Source organism: Musa acuminata, chromosome BXJ2-11 (genome assembly GCF_036884655.1).
Source record: "Musa acuminata AAA Group cultivar baxijiao chromosome BXJ2-11, Cavendish_Baxijiao_AAA, whole genome shotgun sequence".
Lineage (NCBI taxonomy): Eukaryota > Viridiplantae > Streptophyta > Magnoliopsida > Zingiberales > Musaceae > Musa > Musa acuminata.
The window spans coordinates 6022686-6047581 of NC_088348.1; the positions used below are offsets into that span (position 1 = coordinate 6022686).

Here is a 24896-nt window from a genome sequence, read left to right on the forward strand (position 1 = left end):
CATTCTCATTCTTGCTCACATCCGACGCCATGGTGGTGGGGGAGAGTATCAAAAAGATAACGACGATAGACACAATGAGCGGGAAGGAGGATAAGGGTTTGTTATCTCTCCCATCATTAGATTTATACTCTTCGGGCCTCCATTTTGTGTGGTGATCAGTCTTCATTATTCAATCAAATCCCCTTTAGTCATAGGCAAAGCTAATCCAGAAGCAGATCTGCGACCACATTGTTGTGGTAGGGTCATATGCATCATTCAAGTACTAGCTAAATGTTAAGAGCTCAAAGTAGGCACATCTCTTCGCAAGCTCACTTGCAACCTCTCTCTTCTTCTCGTCCCCCATCACCCCTTCCTCAAATCCATTGTGCCACTAGACGAAGAGATCGTTTGAGAATTCGAGCACAACGCCGACATAAATGCCTCACTTGCCTTCTCTTCCTCCTCTAGTGTTGATGCAAATGCAGAGCAATGTTGGAGGAGAAAGGGGAGGCAAAGCGGTGTGGCGCTAACATAGATGTCTCACCTCCCTCCTGTTCCTCCTCCGGCATTGATGTAGATGCTTCACCGCTCTTCCTCCTCATCATCGATGTTCAGATCGATATCAACAACGTCGATCACCGCGTCGTTGTCGCCGATTACCACTATAACAACCATCCACTACCATAATTAAAATTATATTTTTGCTCATTGTTTTCTTGTTATTCATGTACGTGTTGTTATGCATTATATCTTTCATTAAATATAATTAAATATTTTTATTTTTATAACCATAAGGATTTAAATATAATTTTTTAAGTTTAAGGTTTGAGATACTAGAGATAACTAATATGTAATTAACCCATACAAAAAAGTGATAACACAAAGCTTTGGGAGGGAGGAATTGCCCTTTTAAAACAGCATACTCATGCATATTCATTACACATATATCCTTCTTTTACCATCCTTCTACTACACTTGAGTTTACTATTAATTATAAGTATCAGAGAATTTTTTTAAAATAACAAAATTAAATATCTAAAATATTCTATATTACTTTCATATGGAGTTTGTTGATAGTTTGAATGGCTATTGTTTTCTTTTTGAGTTTCCACGTCTTATATGCCAACGAGCTCAATTTATATATATTAACTATAATAATAAATCTATAAAATTTAAAATATTGCAGAAGTAGATATGCAGCAAGCATCATGCAATGCTTCCTCATAAGTAATTGGATTTCACATTGGTGCACAATTTCTTCCATCATTGTACATGCAATAATCAAAAAGATTAATTAAGATTGCAACACATTAGTATCGTACATGTCCGTATCCTTGACATACCGTATGTATTCATTCCCAGAAAATGTTTGGATCTTGACATTTGGAATCCGCTGAATGATATGCCAATTCTGGTGGCCCCTGAGGCAGCTCTTCAGCAGCACTAAATTGCATTGCAACTCGAACTTGCGGAAGCTCCACTGAGCCGCCGGAGCGCTTTGCCGCTCATCGACAAGGCCCGACAACCAGGGCGGAAGGTGCGTCATCGTCGGTGGACATTTCACGAACAGGTGGCGCAGTGAGTGGAGGTTCTCGACGTTCTCCAGACTCGGGCAGTCGTAGTACAATTTCAGGTACTTCACCGCGGAGAGGTCGGATATTCTACTCAGCATCATGTTATTTGTGACCTCGAGCTTGTCAGCCAAGGGGAGATTGGTGATCTCTCTCAGCTCGTAAGTTTGCCGCAGGGACAGCCCCTTGAGGTTGGTAGCATAGGACAGGCCTTGTGGGAGAGCTTTCAGCTTCGGGCAGTCCTTGAGGAGACAATTCTTCAAATTGGGAAGCAGCTTCAGCTGCGTTCCATTGCCGGCTTCCTCCGCCCAGCCTAATGACCATTCTTCCCATTTAGGCATGTTGATGAATTGCAAGGTCTCGAGTTTGGGAAACGCCAGCGAGCTGTGACCGACGAACTCGGGCCCGATTGTTTTGAGGGCTTTCGCCCCGCTTATATTGAGAAACTTCAGCTTGGGCAACGTGCCTAGGGGGGGCAGCTCCATGCACGACGGGAAGTCGGAGAGCTCCAAGAACAACAGGTCAGGGAACAATTCGCCGAGTGAGGTTGACATCATCCAGCTCGGGAATTGCCGACCAGGGAATTGTTCCAAGGCAAGATCTTGTAGACTCGATGGAGGAGAGAGTTCATTGCATATCTTCTCGGCTCCCTGGATTTGGTCCTCGCTCCATGTTGCTCCTTCGACCCGGGTGTTATCTCCTTTGTCCTCCTCGTCTTCTCTGTCCTCACCATCATCCGCATCTCCGTCGTCCTCGTCTTCATCTTCCCCGCCTGCCGGCGGCGTCCAACCTAAAGTTAGCTCCTTAAGAAAAGGTTTCTCCGCAAGCACGGATGCGCCCGCTACCGCCCTCTCCAGACTGGATATGCTCAGACAGCTTAGCTTGCAAAGAGACTGCAGCTCCTCCAAGGCACACCCCTGTCCCGGCTTCGTCGGGTCCTCATGGCCGACGACGAATCCTTGAAGGTTGTTAACTTTGTCTAGCTTCCTGATCCCTTTCGGTATGTGAGTCAGTGGAGTTTGCTCCATATGAAGACACCTCAGATTGTGCAGCCTGGTGATGGCCATGGGAAGCTTGCGCAAGCTTTCGCACTCAGAGACATTCAAAGTTTGGAGGTTCGCAAGGCGGCCTATGGATTCCGGTATCTCTTGTACGCTTGTTCCATTAAGATTCAGGTATCTCAGATGCAACAGATCCCCGATGAAATCTGGAATTCCCTCGATTGATGTATTAGTCAGATCCAACACTCGCAGATGTGGTAGACTTCTGAGCAAATTCTCCTCGATCGTCTGGGTGTTGAAGGAGTCCGCAAGAATTAAAGTCCTCAAACACTTGTGTCTCATAACTTCATCAGGCAGCTCTAATCTACGCCCCATTTTGGACACCGACAACCTTCGAATCTTCGTGTTGGTGTTTGTGGTGAACGTTCGACCATGAACGATAGAAATGCCTTCTTCTTGCATCAAATTTGCACCGAGAGTCCGGTAAAGATCATGCATCGAGAAGTAACTGTGATCTGCGTAAGATGGATTCACTTGCAGAAGGCTCCTGCAAACCAGTTCCCGATAGTACTCCTCGGCTATGTCTTCCACCAACCGATCTCCTTGTTTTAGAATAAGGCCTTCGGCTACCCAAAGCCGAACAATTTCCTTGTAGTACAGGTCGCTTTTCTCAGGGTACAGAGAGCAGTAGAGAAAGCATTGTTTCAGATGAGGTGGTAAGTCCTCGTAGCTCAAGTGCAAAGCCCTCGGTAATTCTTTGTCAGTTCTGTTCATGCTCCATGCATCACTTCGGAGGACGTTTTCCCACTCTGCTTTGGTTTTTTCTTTGGGAATCAGAACACCTCCCATGGCCTTGATTGCAAGAGGAAGGCCGTCGCACATTTCGACTATTCTGGTACCTGTATCTTCCAACCCAGCGATCTCGGCCTCCTCCCCAGCTTCAAACACTATCTTTCGAAGCAATTTCCATCCACTCTCTTCATCCATTTTCTCCACCGGGTGGGTGTATCTGCACTTGATGATTTTTGCCACGTTCACTGTTCTCGTGGTGACTAAGATCGTACTGCTAGCTTCTCCTGTAATTATTGGTCTCCTGAGCAAATCTGTCCAAACATTTGCACTCCATACATCATCCAATACGAGAAAGAAATTGCTCGTGAGAAGAGATGCGAGTTTTGGTTCCAACTCTGCTCTACTTTTCCCCTTAAAGGTTTCGGCTTTAGGTTCACCTCCTTCGGATCTTTCTGCTACACACCTAATTAGCTCCTTGAGCAGATCGGTGTCGGAATAATTTTTGGGGACGTACAACCATTTTCTGATGGGAAAGTTATCTTTGATCCTTTCATCGTTGAAGATTTTACGTGCCAGAGTGGTCTTACCGATTCCACCCATCCCAACAATCCCAAAAACACGACACTTTTGTTGGTCTTCCTCGAGTATGCGACCGATGAGATTCTCTGCGGCAATCTCGATTTGTGCCCCGACAATGTCCCCCTTGACTTCCAAGTGAGATGTCGCGTGTGAGACTGTTTCGTAGATTTGGGGTACTTGGATTGTGAGCTGCAGTGTAGATATTATGGAGTTATCCTCTGCCATCTTCTTCAGCCGATCGTCAAGTGCTCTGATTCTGCCTGCGATTTCATGGCGGTATTTGGCGCACCGAAAGCAGGAAGAAACAAAGCGGAGAGGAGAGCTTACTGCGGAGGCGGATCGCGGAGCCTCCAACAATCTTCCACCTTCCATCATGCAGAGATCCATAACGTCGTCGGCGTCGTACATGACATCTTTCAGCTTCCTCACCCAGGCATCGATGGCGGCACTGTCATGCCTCTTCCGATCTGCATCTTGAAGATAACCTTTGATGGTTTCCAGCCTCCGGTGGAGCGTTTCGATCTCCTTCTTCACGCCGAGAACCTCGCATACCTCTCTCTCAACGAAGTCTGCGATTTCTCCGATATATCTCGTGACAAGGAAATTGAGGATCATTGCCATTGCTCGACACCAAGATGAAGTCTAGACACTTAGAAATTGGATGTGTTTCGAGTGGCGCAGAGCACAACGTCTCCAAACATTGACCGCGATCTGCCATGTCGTACGAAAACATATTTATAACCATAAACATATGCACACTTGGCATTGCATTTTGGATTTGTCGGCAGGGCTATTTTTTAGCCTAGTTTTTTATTTTATTTTTCTAAAAAATAAATGATGAAGAACGGTCTCCAACATTAATCTTATCCAACTGTTGAATTGACTCTCCCTGTGGCATTGCTACATCAAATAAACAAGAATATACTGAATCCAAATGAGACCCGCAACCAAACATGCGTTTCACATTGACGTACATAAATTCACTTGCGTGATTGTATGTACCCATCAACAAGATGGAAGATTACAACATTTTCTTCTCTGATGTGGGTGGTTCGATCCAATGACACAGGTTTCCTTCTAATCGTGTCTTTGCTGAGCTTGACTGCCTTAGAGAAGATGGCGTGACGAGCGATCTACCAAACGCCACCGGCAGAGCCATCAGCTTCTTTGCTTTGCTCGCAGAAGCGCGCTTCGTGAAGTTGTTGTAGTCATTCGCTTCGATCTCGTCGAGGATCTGCTGATGCAACAGCAGAGAAGCCCAACCTTGCATCGGGTAATGGCAAATAGTTCATCGCTATGACAGTAATGAAATCAATGAAACGCATCGATCTTACCAGCCATCTACTGGCTTGATTGAGCTCGCTCACACCATCTTCTGCTGCTCTGAAGAACATCCTCGCCCTCTTAATATGGTTCTTCATGAAGCTCCTCCATTTGTCCGTCACCTTGCCGTCGAAAATCTCGTCGTCGGACAGCCCAAACCGAGCCAGCTCATCCTGCGGCAGATAGATCCTTCCTCTTCTAGCACTGATCGATAAATCACCCGTGAGTTGAACGCATGCAGAGAGAAGAGAGGCTGGTGGATCATGACTCACTCTTCGCCGACGTCCCCGTGTCTGTTAGTGAGCTGGTTGGCGATGCCCAAAGCCAAAGCAGCCCTGTAAACGCTCTCTGCCGTCGCCTTCGACTCGGGAGCGCTTCCCATGACAGGGACGCTCATCAGTCCAACAGTTCCCGCGACGTAATAGCAATAAAGATAGAGTTCGTCGAAGTTCTGATATCTTGGCATGTTCAAATCGATTCGCATTCCTTCGATCATGTCCCTGAACGGCTGCAACTGGAAACAAGAACACTGTTACCGTCAAGCACCAACGAAACTGATGCATATGCACACAGTCGATGCACTTCTATATGGGTTGGAGACATGCCTGGATATCAACAGGGTACTTCGAGACAGTATCAGAAAGAGCTGCATCGAGCATGTCATATGGGCAGCCTGCAAAGACATCCTCCAGCCTCGACTCCCACCTGCCCAACGCTGTTGGTGTGATATGGGAAGCATTTGGCCCATCCACAAGCTCATCTGTTCTTCTGCACCACACTGAAACATGATTGCGTCACTTAGCAGTTCAGTTCAGTGGCGTGTAATGAAACTTAAACTTATTAGAGCTAGTAATTCTATCAAGAATTTACCATATATTGCCCAGATTGCTCTCCTCCTCTCAGGAGTCAGGAGCAGTGTTCCTACAAAGATGCATGAAAATTTCATGTCTGAAGAATCAAGGCCATCTCTTCATGATTTGTCATGCAGACCAAAAAATGTATATGATCAAGTAATTGGTATGAGATCTAACCCAGCTAAAAGGTCTTGGCGTACTCTGCACAGACTTCTCCACACCTGTCATAAGCCTCCTTCAGCAAGCTCAAAGATCCAGGGATCGCCAAGTCCGGCTTCACATCGAGAGCAGTAGTTAACGCCGGCTTCTTCTTCACCAGGGATGACTGCTTCAGAATCACATCGTAAACCTTCTGCTCCAAAGAGACTGCAGCCTCTGCTGCTGTGCTGGTCACCAGGCTCGATAATGGAGGCGGCAAACCCATGGTGTTCTCCGGCTCAAACTCCACGCATGCGTACTTAGAATCAGCATAGAGTGATTGCAGATTCCATCTCCGCCTTCGTCTCGGCGTAAAGACCTTTCCCAGTGACCTTTCTCCTTGTCGAACCGCTTCAGTAAATCCAAGGCCAACAGATATATCTGCAGGCGCGATCGCCGGCAACAACATGAGTGCCATCTTACAAGACCACAGACCACAAGAATGCCTCACGATCTCTTCCTTCGATGCATGGAGTAGAGCGATCAAACATCAAAGGTGGAAATCCAGATAAGGACTGGCTAAGCAGCACTCAGCAGATGGCTTAAGAAGGAGCGCTCTGTTCAAGAAGGTGTAATCCGCTGAACCATCCAAAACGCGCACGAAGATTCTATAACACTGTGGAATGCACCGAAGAATCTAAGAGTTCATGGAACCATTAACCCTTTACTTTCACTGTCACTACCCGGAGGAGGCTCCTTTCATCCGCTTGATCTGACGTCAGCTTTGACCTCGAGATAGGGTTATCACGGAGATGGTTTGGCGGCGAATGAGGAGGGAACACGTGGAGGTGAAATCTGGGGCGGCGTGAGTGACCGTCGTGTTGGACGGGTCGCATTGCCACATGGTCACCGTCGACACGCCGACGCGGGCGACCCGCGTGGTAGTCGATCGACGCGTGGCAACGGGAGTGACGCGGGACCCGCTTTGACTTGGGCGAGTCACGTGGAAGGTGCGGTGGGGCGGCGGAGAAGTGTTCCCCTACGCAGTTCTCGTACAGCTTATATACAATCATCACGGTCTTCTTTGAGTGCACGATTTAATTCAAACTCAGAAGTCGAAATTAATTTTAAATGTTCCACTTACCTAAATGGTGGAAAGATGGCACAGCCTTTTGGTGACTGTTATATTTTATAAATGACCATGATAATAGATAAATAGAAAAATAAATATAGTATAATAATTTTATATTTTTATATATTCTAATCTTTAATTAATTTATGATTTAAGAATAATCATAAATTTAAATATATGATTTAAACATATGATTAAATTTTTTTTATAATGTATAAATATACATATCCTTATTATAATAAATTCTTCAAAGCATTCTTGTTTTAAGCAAGACTCATTTTGTTCGTTATCTTCCTGATATAACGATTGTTATTTGTCTTTCTCACTCTCCTTATTGTTATTTTACGATTATTAGTTTTTGCTTCTCATTTTTGAATTTTATCATTGCACCAAAGATAAAGACACATGACTCTTCTCTATTGATCTCTTAGCGCGAGTCTTTTATAATATATTTACTTTACTTTGTTCATATAATCAACCTCTTCTAGTGTTTGATTAGCTTTTTTAGCAATCCTTCATTATTATACATTATACTTAGCGGGTATTCCCTCCGCTGCTACTACCTATTATCTAGTATTTTCACTAGCGTCCTTATCACCTTCTTGTCAACTGTCAAACTCATCGGTGCCTAAGATCCATGTTAGAATTTTTAGGTCACACATGTATAATTAAATATGTTAAATCATTATTTTGATTAGTCAAAATTAAAGTGATCTAATTAAAATAAAATTATTTGGATAAGGGAATAATTATTATGAAAATTAATTGTGTGGATACCACAAGTTATATTTTTAACTTAATGATGAAACAAGTTAGGAATATGAAACATCCTGACTTGATGACAAGACAAGTTAGGAATATGAAACATCTTGGGGCATTTCTATAAATAGGGTTGTGGTCCCTGATTGTAGTATCAATTTTTTAGATTTTTCTTCACCCGTCAAAGAGAAATAAAAAGTTCTTAGAGATACTAAGCAATTGGAAAGCTAATTCACCAATTAAACCAAAATACTCAGATGGATTCATCAGGTACGCTTCTGTGTTAATATGTTTCGTAATTATTATAGGATTTCATGTATATTATTATGAATTTCCATGTTAATATGTTTTGTAATTGTTATAGGACCGTGAGATTCTATCCCAATAGACACATCCTTATACACCTCAGCTCAATAGTATATTTGAAAGGAGGAATCCTACATTGCTAGACATGGTGCGGTCCAAGATGAGCTTCACCGACCTAACCATCTCATTCTAGGGATATACCTTAGAGTTTCAATTAAGTCGGTAGTATCTATAAGTTGTTAAGATGTGAAAAGAAAAGAAATCCGATCTTAAGGTTGTTAAGATTTGAGGTTGCCCTACTCATGTTAAAAGATATAACCCGATAAGTTGGAATTCAAGGCGGAGCGATGCAAGTTCGTGGGATACCCCAAGGAATTTATGGGTATTATTTCTATCATCCCGAGGACAAAAAGGTCTTTGTAGCCAAGAGAGCAGTGTTCTTTGAGAATGAACATGTTCTTGGAAGAGACAATGAGAGTATGATAGAGTTAAGCAAGGTTGAAGAACCTGACTCAAGCACCAATCTACAACCCAAGTATATTCAAGTGCCTAGCACATAAGTTTCAACTTTACGTAGGTCCAACAAAATATCTCATCCTCCTGAGAGATATGTGGGGCATATTAGAGGAGAAGATGTTGAGGATATTGATCCTCGTACCTACGAGGAGACTATTACGAGTATAGACTTCGGGAAGTGATAAAAAACCATAAATTCTAAGATGGATTATATGTACTCTAACAAGGTTTGTAATGTAATTGATGCACCAGAGGATATTACACCCATTGGTTGCAAATGGATCTTGAACAAAAAGATCAGAGTAGATAAAAAAGGTAGAGACCTATAAAGTAAGGCTAGTGGTTAATGGATATCATCAAAAATAATCTATTGACTATGACGAAATATTCTCACCAGTAGCCATGCTAAAATCCATTTGAATTCTATTGGCTATTGCAGCACATTATGATTATAAGATCTGATAGATAGATATGAAAATCGCGTTCCTCAATGGCAATCTCGAGGAGGAGGTATATATGATACAACCTGAGGGATTTATATTCAAGGACTACCCAAATAAGATGTGTAGGTTTCTTAGGTCCATTTATAGACTGAAGTAAGCTTCCCGAAATTTGAACATAAGAGTTGATGAGGCAATTAGATCTTATGACTTCGTCAAAAATGAAAATGAGCCTTGTATGTACAAGAAGATAAGTGAGAGCGCTATCACCTTCTTGGTGTTATATGTGGATGACATCCTGATAATTAGGAATGATATATGAATGCTATCTACAGTAAAGCTTGGTTATCTAGACACTTCTCCATGAATAACTTAGAGAAAGTATCATATATCTTGGGGATTCGAATATATAGAGATATATCCAAAAGGATGCTTAGCTTGTCCCAGTTTAGGTACATAAACACCATTGTCAAAATGTTTGGTATGAGAAATTTCAAGATAGGTCTCATAACGATGAGACATGAGATATCGTTTTCTATGAGTATATCTCCAACGACTCATAAAGAAATTGCGAACATAGATAGGATACCCTATACCTCAGCAATAGAGTCTATCATGTATATCATACTATGTACTAAGTCTGATATAGTGCATGCTTTGCAGTAAAGTATATCGTTAAATACTTGCGAAGGACTAATGATCTTTTACTAGTATATGAAGGTAGTAGCCTCAGGGTTGAAGGCTATACAAACTCAAGTTTCTAATCTAATGTCGATGATAGTAAGTCACTTCGGGATATGTGTACACCATGGATAGAGGAGCAGTATGATTGAAGAGTTCCAAGCAAGAAACTACTATTGACTCAACCATAAATATGAAGTACATTACTGCAATAGAGGCAATAAATGAAGGAGTCTGGATAAATAAGTTTATTATAAATTTGGGAGTCGTGTCGGGCAACAAGAAGCTGATTCCATTATATTACAATAACAACGAGGCAATTGCTCAAGCAAAGGAACTCAGGTCCTATAAGAAGTCTAAGCACATTTTGAGGAGGTTCTATATGATTAGAGATATCGTGACCCAAGAAGATATAGTAATGGAAAGAGTTCCATCTGAAGATAACATCATAGATCCACTAATAAAGTCATTGTCTCAGATGGTCTTTGAGCCTCACAAGGGTCCGATGGGGATCAGACAGATAGGTAATTGACTTTAGGTCAAGTAGGATATTGCTAGTCATAGGTGCCATACAAGCTAATCATGTGAGTGATGACACATGTGACATGATACATATTCTTTTTGCTCATTATATTATTTGATATTTTATCACTTTATATTGCTTATTGCATATATAGATATACATATTGTGATATCTATGGATCTGTGCAATAAGAATCGAATCGTGATGAGATCATGATAATAAGACCAGTTCGCCTTTAAACATAGATCCTAAATAATCATAGTCATAGGTTACTCGAGAGGGACATCGAGATAACTGAAGATACTAGTATGTTATATACCCGTTCATATGATGGAGACTTGGTCTTATAGTTACTCATGTGGAGACACTAGGGATACAGTGCAAGTGCTCATTGGAGAATGAGTTTACTGATTGATCCGCTTATGGAATGCTGAATGGTTAATGATACCTCGTTGTCAGACAACAATTCTGTTGTCCCAATAGTATATCTGGTTCTTAGATTTAGACACCAAGGAGTTGTAGCCAATCTTACGAGGGCTATTGAGTGTCAATAAAGGATAATATGCTCTCAGTGTCATGAGAAAAATATCTCATGTGTTCTTGCTCAGATAAATCCTTGGCCAAGGTCTTTCGGATTAAGAGAGAAAGTGTTCTCAATGAAAATCCGATCAGAGCGAGACTCGAGTAGAAACTGTATGGGCATGATAGTACTATGCCTGGTATACAATCTCCGAGATATTAGATAGATAAGAGACTATAGATATACCGTAACTGAGGATAAACAATTCTAATATATTGGATTCCCCTGTATCGTTAAACGATTGCAGCGTAGTGGTTTAGTACGTTTGCAATTTATGAAGATAATAATTTATTGAGCCAAAAGATGTTCTGACACGTATGATTCATGGCTAGTTCAATATTGGGCATAAAGGGTCACACACATATGATAGGCGTCGCGACAAATAAAGGTTCGGATATGAAATATCTGCCAGAGCCCATATCGTATTGAATATCCAATAAGCCCATGAATTATTGGGTCATATGGATGAGATCAAATAAGAGCCAATGAGAGATTATTGGATAAAGATTCACTAATCTAAGAGGCTTGGGTAGTTGGATGAAGATCCAATATCCAATATGGCATGATCCATTATGGTTAAGTTGATAGGGGCCCTCTATAAATAGGAGGGAACCAAAGACTCATAGGCTAGAGTCTCTTGGTTGCCACCTCATATTCTCCTCTTCCCTTCTCTTCCTCAGATAGCAACCCAGAGATTTAAGGAGCATCGTCACAGCCCTACTAAGTGGATCACCAGATTTAAGGAGCATCGTCACAGCCCTACTAAGTGGATCACCGCTAGAGAGGAGGACGTTTGACTTCCTTCATCCTCTCATACAAATCTGTAGGGATTCAGGGATATGCGATCTCCCTAGGTAAAACGCAATCTTTCATATGCGCAGTTTTTAGTTTTGTGGATTTTGCGCATCAATCTTTTCACGATGATGAATATAATTTATGAGAAATTTGAGGATTTTTATTTTTTATTATTCCGCTACGCATGTGATGTTGCCTCTAGATTTCCTTATAAATTCACTAATTTTTTCTTTGGATATAATTTATTAGGCTATATTAATGACTCTCTTAGTTATCTATCAATAAATATCAAAATATCAAGAGAACAGGAACATCTAGATCAAAAGTTATGGCTACAATAAGATTATCTCATTCTACAAATCATTCAAGTTTCAATTGCTGACTCCATAGTACCACTAATCTCTTCATATAACATTATAACAGAAGTATGATCCAAGTTACAAACCACCATCGTCAATCGTTCTTGTACTCGTATACTAAGTTTTCATTTACTCTAATTAAAATAATATAAGAGGAAGTACTATTGCTAATTATATATAAAATCTAAAAATTATTATAAATGATTTAACTTTAATAAGTCATCTCTTGAGTGACGAAGAAGCAATTGTTAATACTCTTAATGGCCTAGAAGATATTTAAGGAACTAGTGATAGCAATTCAAGCACGTGACTCATCAATATTATTTGAAAAACTATATGATAAGTTGATTAATTATGAAACATGTCTGAAATGAGAAGAGAGGAAGACATGATCAACTATCACAGCTCAATTTAATAAAAAATCTAAAGAAAAAATAAACAAAATAATAAGAACTTTAATAAAAGATTAAATAGTATGCCTCCTTGACATCATCCATTATATTAGCATCTCTCCAACCATAGTGGCATCTTTAACCCAAACAATTACAAAAATAACTTCAGCTATAACTATTAGCAATTTTAGCATCCCTATAATAATAATCAACAAAAAGTCATCTATCAACTCTGTGAGAAAATTGGATACAAAGTAAAAGTCTATCGATCTTGACCCAAGCCTATTGCTATACCGAAGTGACCTTAAGCAAACATCAAGATTATTCTGACTACTTATCTAAGCAATTGGATTGTTACTCTTATTCTTCTCATCATATCACTTCTAATTTATAGAATTTATCTATCTACATTGACTATGAAGATAATGAAGACATCATCATTAATGATGGTAATGAAATCCCTATCACTCATACTAATTCTACAACACTTTATTCACGCACAAAGACTTTTACACTTGATTATGTTTTACGTGCACATCACAGCAAAAAAAATCTTATTTTTATTTCTCAATTCTATAAATAAAATAATACATATATTTAATTATTTCCTAACTCATTTCTTATAAAAGATTTGAGCACAAGAACATCCTTAGTTGGAAGCTAGAATAAAGATAACTAATTGTTATTGCTTCAGATGCTACTCTAAATCGATGTGTGACATCATTGCCTTAGTCAAATATCATCTTTTATTCAATAACAACTAATTTCTCATTACTTTCTTTCAATTTTCAAATCAAGTATAATTACACCTCATTGTGATACTTGTCTTAGTAATAAAAGTCACATACTACTTTTTAGAATGCCTTTCAAATCATACTCTAAACTATTTGAAATAATTTATATTGATGTCTAAGACCTTATTCCAACCATTTCCTTTGATAATTTTAGATTTTATATCATTTTCGTAGATTATTTTACTAAATATACATGGTTATATCATCTCAAATATAAATATGAAGTCATCGTAATCTTTACCAATTTTGGAAAGATAATCAAGAACTTCTTCCGGTCTATCATTAAAATAGTTTACTGGAGACGAATATTAAGCTCTAACACCTTATATCTCATCATATGATATTTAATATCTTTAGTCGCCACCTCACTCTCCACTATTGAGTCACTCAAATTATATGACGATAATCTTACTACGGATCCCACACAATATCGATACTTGGTTTTTTACAATATTTATCTCTTACATATCTAAACATTACATCAGTCATCCACAATGCATTGGTCTATACTAAAATATGTTTTATGATATTTTAAAGGGACTCTTAATCATGAACTTTTTCTTCGTAAACACTCATCAATTCATCTTTATATCTTTATCGGTGTTGATTGAGCGGGTAAAACTAATGATAGAACATATATATTGGCCTACATTGTCTTCCTTGCAAAAAAATCTAATCAATCAAAGTTATAAAAAATAAAATACAATTGCAAGATCCACCACTACCACCACTATTGAAGAACTTGACTGGGTTACTAATCTGCTATACAAACTTGACATCACCTCTCAATCCATGCCTATAGTATACTATGATAATATCAATACTACCTACTTATATATCAACTCGGAGTCCTACTCATGCATAAAATGTTTTATTATCAACTTTCACTTTGTTAAAGATCAAGTTGTCAAATATTAATTGTGTTCCTTTGTCTCACAAGATCTCTGACCCGTAACACATTTCAATTACATCAGTCTAAAATTGATATAAAGTTTAATCTTAAAGGACATGATAAAAAATCATAATATAGATAAATATAAAATAATAAATTTATTTTCCTTATATATTCTAATACTTAATCAATATATCATCAGATGATCAATCACATGTTAAACATATGATTTTAATGCATGATCTAAGTACATAATTAAAAAAAAATCTCTCACATAATTTATATAAATATATATTATCTTAATGAATAAAGTTTTTTATAATATATTTTTAATTTTTAGAGGATGATGATGTTTAATGAGGTAAGGAGTGTCATCGGTCTACGGGTGATGGTAGGAAAAGATAGCGTAGAAATATAAGGGACATTCTTCTCGTAACAAAGTGCCAGGTTCTCTACCGATCTGATCGAGCGCATGCACACATACATCTGCATGCAGAACACGTCGGCTTTTCCTGATTAAAGCAATTGCAGTCCTCTGATTCCCTCGTAAGAGCCGTATGTCATATGCTCACCATCAGACTGTTGCATGCACATAGATCAGTGAAGACTTCAAGAAGCAGACAGAAATTTAAAACAAAAACAACGATTAATATAAAGAAAAAAAGAAAAAAATTGTCTGTAAAGACTATCACCTGCGGCTAATTAATTAGCTATGGGATTTAAAAGATAAAACCAGCCAAGATAGAGCTCAACTCCACTGTCATCAAGCTTGATGAGCTACTTGCTTCTACTAAGTTCAGTTACACTTGTTCTATTGCAGTCTCCCACCTCGTGACTTCATCTCTGTGTCCATGGATCTCATTCCAATGCCAAGATGCTGTTCCCTCTCCTGAACTCCTCCCACCATGTTTCTTCTAATCATGCTGTCAACACCAAGAAAGTCTCTTGTTGATCTGTCCGAGCCTCCGATGCCTCCGGCCGATAGGTTGCTGCGCAACCCGTCCTCGCCCATGTTCCCCAGACCTGGGTTGAAGCCACTGAAACCAGCCACTTGGTCACTAGCAAGGGAGTTCATGATGTCATGGAAATGGTTCTCCACATGAGCTCCTGAGCTCTGTCTACTTCCATCGTTAACACCAGATGTGTAGCTGTGGTACGAGGTACCGAAACCTCTAAGCAATGAGCTGCCGTTGCCACCGCTCCACGTTGTGGTCTTCTGAAGCAGTGAGCTTGCTGATATCTGCGGCTGCATACATGAGTTATACAGAGAAGATATGTTTGCGTCATCGTTAATGTGATTACTCGTGAGGTCTCCGGCGAACAGCGTCATCGGCTCAGTGCCTCCGCCTGCACTGTTGAGGGCATTCGTGCTACCGCTGCCGGAGAAGAAGCCAAGATTGAAAGCGTTGACAGCGGCCGCAGCAGAAGAGGAAGAGGCATCGGCCACTGTTTGGAGATCTTGGAGTTGCATCATGCCACGGAAGGGCTTGCTTTGAAGCAGCTGCGGGTCCTCATCGAAACCTTGGTTAGATCCACCACCGAAGTAGAATGAGGACGGGTGATATGTCTGAGGCTGCCGAGAGGTGGTGGCGTCGATGTGATCCGCACCGCTATTTCCCCGCAGGAGGAGGAGGTCGTTGGAAGGTTGAGCTAAGGATGAGAAGTGCGACGTTATGCCTCTGTTTGGGTACAACTGGCCGCCGATGGCGTGCGCGCCGGTCGGAATCCTTGCGTTTTCTTGTGCTAATGCATCACAGAAGGCTCTGTGGGTGACGAAGCTGTCTCGCCTGCATTGGTTTCCAGCAAGTCATAAGAGCTCAGTTAATCTCATCTCACAGTGGTGAGGAAGAATGCAAACCTTTTCAGTTCAAGATTAGTTCTTTACTTTGTTCAAGAGTTCCAAATGAAGGTTACTGGCCAATTCTTTTCCTAAGACATTCATGAAGTATACGTATATGTATGTATATGTATATGTATATATATATATATACTCAAAAGAAGAAGTAAGGTGTCAGATGTTACCAGGCAAAAGGTATAGCAAGAGGAGAGAAGAACGATAAAGGAGAGTCTAATTAAAGGAAAACCCCATTCTTAGGACCGACACATCAATCAATGCAATAAGGGCATATTTTGCAGCAAATGTGCAACCCAACAATTCCATCCATAAATAACCTCTTCATTTAATGCGGAACCCTTATATGAGCTCATTCCAAAACCATGAAAGCTACTTAAATCTCTCTACCCACTCAATCCAACCTTATGAATTGGTGTGGACCTGAAAAGCCAAGCCATGCCAATTGCCCACATATCTCCAAATCGAAAGCCAACAAATCAACCTGATAAACTTTGCCTCCATGTCACCACGTGAACACAAAGGAGAGAGAGCGAGGCGATGGTTCCCATGAGAAACTGGATCTTGAATCCGATCCTCGCCCTAACTAAAGGAACACTAATCGGCATCACCGGAGCGGAGGCTGTTTGTGGTGGGTGGGAGCATGTAATCCAGTGCAATATGGTGAAGGTTTTGAGTGCTTCAAGGAATGGACGCATGCAGGCGGTACCTGGAGAAGAGAGTGCCGCAGTCGCAGCGGTACTCGCGAGTGCCGCAGATCTTGGAATGGGCCTTCCAGTCCGACTGCACGGCGTAGCGCTTGGAGCACTTGTCGCACTTCCACCTCTTCTCGCCGTGCTTGCGGCAGAAGTGCTTCTTGATGCCGGTGAGGTCCCCGAGGGCCCGCGACGGGTCGTGGTGGGCGCAGGTGGGCTCCGGGCAGAGGTACACGCGGCGGCGGACCTCGTCCGGGTTCTTCTTCTTCAGCTTCCACGGCAGGTTGTGGCCGCGCCGGTGCAGCTGGAGGTTCTGCTCCCGCTGGAACCCTTTGTTGCAGACCTCGCAGGTGAAGCGGTTCGTGGCCATCAGTGTTTTGGGTGACAAAGCTATTACCTCCGCATCCGTATCTGTAATTAAGATGGAACGTACAATCTATTCCTCATACTTGACATATATGGAAGATGAAGCTGAAGGAAAAGGAACCCACATACTTCATGCACAAGACCTACATATTAGAGAGAGAGAGAGAGAGAGAGAGAGAGAGAGAGATCTTTTGTTCTCTCTCTCTCTCTCTAAAAACAGGATTCGAAGAGAGGGAATAAGAGAAAGGATCGAGTAACGAGTGGAAGTTTAGGTACTTGCATGGTTTTCCAGGGAGGTTCCTCTTCTTCTTCTTCTGAGGAACAGCAGCCGACGAGCTTGGCGTTGCCGATGATGATCGCTGCTGCAGCGGCGGGTGTGGCTTTTGGTCGCTGCAGTGCTCTTCCTCCATGATACCGAGGAACATCAGATCTTTGTAGGTCAACCCTGGTTCCTTCTTTTGGTCTGTGGTAAGATCAGTTACTGGTCCGAATCAGTGGCACAGAAGAAAGACTCACTACCCAACATGAATCCATCATCTTCCGTTTTGTTCTTTCTGTCATTAGGCATCTCAATCTTCCACAAGTCTCCTGAAAACCTCCGGCCTCCCTCCTCCAAATCTAAAGACAAGAAAGCTACCAAAGAAAGGAAAACAATGAGAGGAACACCCAAACACTGGTACATGAAGAGTAGTAGTGGATGTAGGCACGCATAACAATCCTCTCTCTCGACTCTTCCCACCTCTACTAAAGAACAAAGGACCCTGGCAGCAGGCCAAACCACCAGTTGGCTCAGGAACGAGCAGGCGGGGACAGAGACAGAGAGGAAACCGAGAAGATACCCTTCGTCTCTCTCTGAAGGCAGAGAGGAGCAGCAGCTAGCTAGCGAAGGCAGAGGAAGAGAGCAACTCTTTCTTCTTCTGCGGCCGAGGCTGGCTTTCAGATATATCTGAGTTACTTGTCACGCTTTTCCTTCTCTCTCGTCTTCCCTATTCTTCCCTGACTCCTCACCCTTTTACACCACGAAAGCGAAGAATTGGATAGATAATTACACGAACAGGAGGAGAGACAAAGGAAAGCAAAGCAAAGCAGAATGTTGCTGTTGATGGTGTCTCGCCAAGGCAAGTGTGTCGCTATGTGGCGAGGGTTGGGGCCCAGCCACCGTAGCGCTTCCCCCTTCCCTACCTCATGCTTTTGTTTCTTCCTCTCGTGATCACGACAAAACCTCAACCATATTACACCCTCACAGTAAAAGGTCAGCCTCCTCCAAATCCAATAAGATTCACTAAAAATCTACAAAAAGAGAAAACAATTTAGTAGATAAATATAACGCAAGAGAAAAAGGTACCGCAATCGAGATTACACAAATATAACTCAGCAAAAGCATCTGAAATAGACATATAATATAATATATATATGTATATATATAAATATAAACAAATAAAGATTTGATGTTGATAATGCATGAGCAAGTTTTATCTTCATTTTCTCCTTGAGAGTTCTAATGGGACAAGGAAGGAAAATAAATATATGGGATTAATCTTACTTCTCTTGTCTAACTTAACTCACACATCAACCAATTCCAATCTTTTTGTTAACTTCTACATGAATGCATGTTTACTATTAAAGACTATCACATTAAAAGTGTAGGTAAGAAACATCTAATTGCACTTGTCTTTTTCTCTATCCCTTCTACTCGTTATTACGTACAAGAAAACAAAGAAAAATCTAGATATGCCGGGAGATAAAGTCTCTTTTTCTTGTGGGGTCTCAATGCGACTAAAAGATGCCATAGAGATATGGACATATCAAATGACATATTTTGGCACTATTTATATAGCTTGAAAAACTATGCCTACGGTGAATTATGTGTCGTAGAGAACAACAAGACTTAAAAAGATTCGACCGAGAAGATGGTTTTGGCCGTCCATTTGTCACACTAATAGGCCGTATTTGAAATTGAAATTGTATTTCCCACTTGTGATGGGAAGAAGATTGACGTGAGTCTTTTGCTAGGGTGAATACTTACTTTACATCGCAATACGTGGTCCTTAAATTAGTCAAATCTCCTTACGACCAACCCATGCGTATGTCACATCCATACCAAATCTTTACATGATATATTACCTCGGTAATTTCAGAATACGATTATGATCGACTCGATATAAGTAAAAAAAAAAAGAGTAACTTATAATATCGGAATACTCGTGACGTACTTGAAGTATTATAAAAACGGTGACCCTCTCTTCACCATTTTTTTACTTTGTGTCGTAGGTTTCAGTGTCACCTTATAAGTATTTATAATGGCACAAATTATATCTATTAGAAAAAAAGGTATATTGACATGATTCAGATTATGTATACAAGATTATCTAAGATAAAAACACTGAGCTTTCAAAGTATCACTCTATATGAAGATCGATTGAGAGAGATTTCTCGATCTGATCCCTTCGATAACTAGATTAGTAACCCAAAATAAATGAGTGCAGTTGCTAATGATAAAAAAATATTTTTATTATGTTAAAAGTGAGTTTTTATATCTGAAAATATGAAATATTTTTTGAGATGACATCGGTAGAGACAACCTATTATAACTATTTATTTTCAACCTATATTATTGATAAAAGATAACTTTTATATTATAGGAAGATACGAATGATTTCAATAATATTCTTTCTATTAATATCTTTTCAACAAAAGAGCCAAGTCACATTAAACTCGATATCCTAAGTTGATAATCAAATTTGACATTATCAACTTTTAAATTAATTATTTTACAAAGTAGAGTCGACCTATTTTTTCCTTTAAAATTATACGTACACCTTTCAAAGTTGATTTTTTTATTTATCTTTTCAAAATTAAATTCATTAGGTAAAACATAAGAACTCGTTGGTATGTCCATATACTGTCCTCATTGTTGGCCGAAACTGTAATTGATACTATATACTTTCAAAACTTAATTGTGATGATAATTTATATATATATATATATATATATATATATATATACATATATATAATGTAGTAGTTAATATTGACAGTTATTAGAGATTGATGCAAACGAGAAGAAAATATTATATAGTCCATTTGGCAATACAATAGAATAGCTAACATCCTCAAACTTGTTGGATAAAATTTTGAATATATAATCTTCGATAATTTTGATATATTACTATCAGATAAGCCCATGTTTTAGATATAAAGATTCATGAGATAAAATTGAAATTTCTACTTTTTAATAAATAAATAAATACGAACCATCAGAACAATAAATATTTTTTTAGGATAAGAGTCCGATTAGATATCAAGCTATACCCAAGTTTGTATCGGGTTTCGACCATATGATATTTCCAATCTTATTTATTTAGATAAATAAAAAAATTGAAGGCAACATCAAATGACTAAGACCAATGAAAACTTGGGCACGTCGTTAAATTGACATTGATAATGACGCAGAATCTTTACATGTAACCTAACATGTGGATTGGATCGGCTGATGCCTTTGAAAATTCCATGCCGATTTTGATCAGCTAAAAGTTTATATTTTGCATGATGTCTTCTCCAATATCTTTGATAATATAATATGATGGTTCTTTTCAGAGTTCCCCAAAATGAATCCAAGTAATGGCGCCTTGGCTCGAGTTGATGGGAACAACAGCACGTCAATCTTGACATCATGAGCGCGTTAATAGGGTTTCTAGATGAGAAAAATTCCATTAGTGGTAGCATTTGTATTAAATATCAACTATAGTGGAACTACATGGCAACCGAAACAGGAATAATTGATACCAACTACACTTGCATGGCTAACATCTTAGAGTTATGTGATCGATACATATCCGATACCTAGGGTTATGTAGTTGATGCATGATCGACACCTCCGTATTACAAGGAAGATGCTACTACATCTTGTAACCAGGTCGTTCATATCGTTACGATATCCTGGATTCGGTATATCATGATATCACTATCGCAATTAGACCCGAGAGTATTACTTCCATACCAAGCACAAATTACAAGAGTAACGAGTCAACTATAAAAAGATTCTCCAAGTGCATAAGAATTCATTTAGAATCCTTTCGGGCCCTAAACTAATTTTAACATTAGAGGAACATTTGTCAAGAATATAGTCAACAAGATTTGACATCCTCAAAGTCGGGAGAATCAAATTTTGACTAAGGATAAATTGAGTCGGTAGCAAGAAGAGGAACTTGGTTGGTTCTAAATCAATATCCAACTCGGACAAATAAAAATCGACTTAATAACAATTATATTTGATCAATTAGGATCGACATACAAAGCGATACCAATTAAATATAATATTATATTTAAAAATATTTTTTAATAAAAAATAAACATTAATAAAGCGATATTTTTAGACATGCTTTCAGTTGAACTTGAGGAATTAATATTGAAGAGCGATACTTCGTTTCTACAAAACGAACTGAACTGATATGTGATATTAACATTGTTTTACTCTCGAGAGGCTTTTCTTTTTTCTTCTCGTTCAATCATTCAATCGTGACTCTCTTTTTTTATTCTTCTCAATATAACGACACTCGGAGAATAGAAGAATCCTAATCGATTTCACCACATCAGATGAACGATAAAAATCGATCGACCGTATCATAATCCAACCAAACAGAAGTCTACTCGAAATTCTCTTGTTTCAATGCGAATTGGCAGCTAAAGAACAATAGGAGACAGCAATAAACAGCAGCACATCTAATTCTTTTGCATGATCCTTCACGACATGCGACTGCGATCCAATACGTACGTGTCTCCGCAAGCCACCATCCGACGAATTGGGCACAATGATGAGCACACTGTTTACTGCGGGCATGTGAAGATAGCATGAGACCCACACACCACAGTGGATGTACGGTCCATCAAACGGACAAGACAGAGCCGAGCAAGAACAGGAAGACAGCTCCAAAGTTTGCTCCCCGTGACACACCGCTGATCGCACTCGACTAAACAGTCCCCGGTCGTCAAGCAAATCGTCCTCACAGATCACACACGGCTTCAGCGTGTCTGACCACCGAAACTTCAGCTTGAGCTCTACCTTGAATGTACACGAAGACGAACTCGGAGCATGGATCCGAGATCTCGAGCCATGATGGGAGCTCGTACATCTTCTTATCCGGCGTCGGCGCTTCGGCCCCACAGAGGCCCGGTAAGATCCTCGATCTTCAGCTCGAGGTGCGTGATCATCCAAGAGTCCTTAATGTTCCTCGAAAAGAAATGATTAATTTAATTATTATTGATGCTGAATGTAAATATATATATATATATATATATATATATATATAATTAATTATATAATTTTTTAAATTAATAATAAATTATTTTATAATATAAGAGATCATGATCTTCATTATTGATAGAATTATGATAATATATTATCATAATTTTTATGATTTAAAATCATAATAATATAATATCAAAATATTGAAAGGATTATGATAATTTTATGATAATTTATTTTTTCAATAATATCTTTCTCAATATTGTCTCATAATATGATGCTCCTATCGAAGACACCGATCTTAGGCCAAAATAAAAGGAATTGAAGACTTCGTAAGAGCATATGCAAATTGATCAGAAGATGAGACATGAGAGACACACGACTCATTATTTTAAACTTACATACATTTGTTACCTCGATATTATATAGTTGGAGGATCAAAAATTGTGACAAATAATTCATATAGCAATGATTGAATCTAACAAAGTTTAATAGCTATAGAAACAATTGTTCGATATTCAACATCCGTAGAAGATCTTGCAATAGAGCATTGTTTGTTGGAACTCCGTGAGATTAGATTATGACTTGAAATACGATATAAGTACTTGTAGATATCATATCATCCTTATTACATGCTCAATCGACATCAAAAAAAATGTATGAATTAACAAATGAAAGTCCTTTCAGAAAAATAAGTCATGATTAATAGTGTCCTTTAAGTATTGAAGAAGACGTTTAACGGTTGTTCAATGATTGAAAGCAAGCTTATGTATAAATTGAGATAATTTATTCACTACATATACAATGTTCAGACGAGTAAATGTCAAATATTATAAACTTCCAACAACTTAATAATACTCGGTGTCGTTGCTAAGATTAGCACTATCAGATAGGGTAATATGAATACTTCTAGAGATTGGCGTAGTAACAATATTAGCTTCAAGCATTTTGATGTGATCAAGAAGGTTATTAATATACTTTTGCTGATAAAAAAAAATCATTTATCATCTAGATTACTTAAATACCAAGAAAATAGCTAAGGGACCTCAGATCTTTGAAGAACTTGTTTCCAAGCTACTGAATAAACTGATTAATTATTACTAATTTATTACCAATAAAAATTAAGTCATCCACATAAACTAGTAAAAACATAATTATACCTTCATGAGAATAAATGAATAACGAATTATTAGATTGAGAATTATGAAGTTTAATTGAGATTAGATGCGTTCAAAGTTTATGATACCAAGCACAAGAGGCCTGCTTGAGATCATAAAGAGTCATGCAATTTACAGATATGCTCAGGAAGATTGTGATCAATAAAACCTAGAGATTGCCTTATAAATACATCCTTAGAAATATGATCATGAATAAATGCATTATTCACGTTCAACTATCGAAGTCCCAAATTATTAGATAAAGTAAGACCTAAAACAATACAAATTATTGTTGGCTTCACAACTATGCTAAATGTGTCATAGTACTCGAGGCCTAGATGTTGATAATTTTTTTTTATAATAAGTCTTGCTTTATACTTATTAATGATCCTATTAGGATTTCGTTTGATATAAAAAATCCATTTGCACCATATAAGGTTTTGACTTGGATGGGATAAGATTAAGTCACATGTATCATTTCATAACAAAGCATTATATTCTTACATTGCTACTCGTCATTTGAAAATTGTTAGAGCTTAGTTAATGGTAGAAGGATTAAATATAAATTTTTAAGATTACTTTACAGAAATAAAGAAACATTTATTTAGTTTAAAGACATAATTTTTGGATCTAGTAATCATCACATGAATTGGTGTAAAGTCAATCACATCTCTAGGACATATTGGATGAGAAGAATTTAAAGTAAGAGGTATTAAAACCAAATCTTACTGTGAATTCTCTTATTGCATGACACTCTCATAAGGCAAGTAGATGGATAAGATAACATGTTCATCATGCATCATTGAGGAAGGACCTGGTGGGATCTGAGTGGATAAAGTATTTGGATTAGTGAGTAGGGTTGATGTTTCAACTTGAACAGGAATGATAATATAAGGTGGCTCATGAATTTAGGGAACTCAATTAACAAAAAATATTAGAAGTTAGTCTAGGTAAAAGAGAGCTAAGTGATTTATAAAGAAAAATAGATTCTATAAAATCAGCATGAAATGAAAATTCGTTTGGTTGATGGATTAAAATATTTAAAGACACTTTGATAAGTGGAATATCCAAGAAAAACACATGCTTGTGATCGAGCTTCCAATTTATTATGGTGTAAGGTTTTAACCATAGATAACATAGATATTCAAAAATACATAATTTACCATAGTTAAAAAT

General features: G+C 38.9%; 2 protein-coding genes and 1 pseudogene across 3 annotated transcripts; all 3 read right to left on the bottom strand.

Moving 5' to 3' along the window:
* Positions 1 to 1196: 1196 nt before the first annotated feature.
* Positions 1197 to 4622, bottom strand: LOC135626454 (putative disease resistance protein RGA3). Its single transcript, XM_065131763.1, has one exon. It carries the CDS (start codon positions 4541 to 4543, stop codon positions 1274 to 1276), a length of 3270 nt encoding a protein of 1089 aa, XP_064987835.1. The 5' UTR covers positions 4544 to 4622; the 3' UTR covers positions 1197 to 1273.
* Positions 4623 to 4798: 176 nt separating this feature from the next.
* Positions 4799 to 6890, bottom strand: LOC103970934 (phytoene synthase 2, chloroplastic-like; annotated as a pseudogene).
* Positions 6891 to 15033: 8143 nt separating this feature from the next.
* Positions 15034 to 18325, bottom strand: LOC135627854 (protein indeterminate-domain 12-like). 2 transcript variants are annotated; one of them, XM_065134237.1, is made up of 4 exons: positions 18059 to 18325; positions 17600 to 17952; positions 16968 to 17364; positions 15034 to 16193 (listed from the first exon to the last, which is right to left on the bottom strand). In XM_065134237.1, exons 2-4 carry the CDS (start codon positions 17742 to 17744, stop codon positions 15218 to 15220), a joined length of 1518 nt encoding a protein of 505 aa, XP_064990309.1. In that variant the 5' UTR covers positions 17745 to 17952; positions 18059 to 18325; the 3' UTR covers positions 15034 to 15217. The 2 variants fall into 2 exon arrangements, with proteins under 2 accessions (XP_064990309.1, XP_064990310.1); XM_065134238.1 differs by having other exon boundaries at positions 18159 to 18324.
* Between the last annotated feature and the right edge of the window lie 6571 nt (positions 18326 to 24896).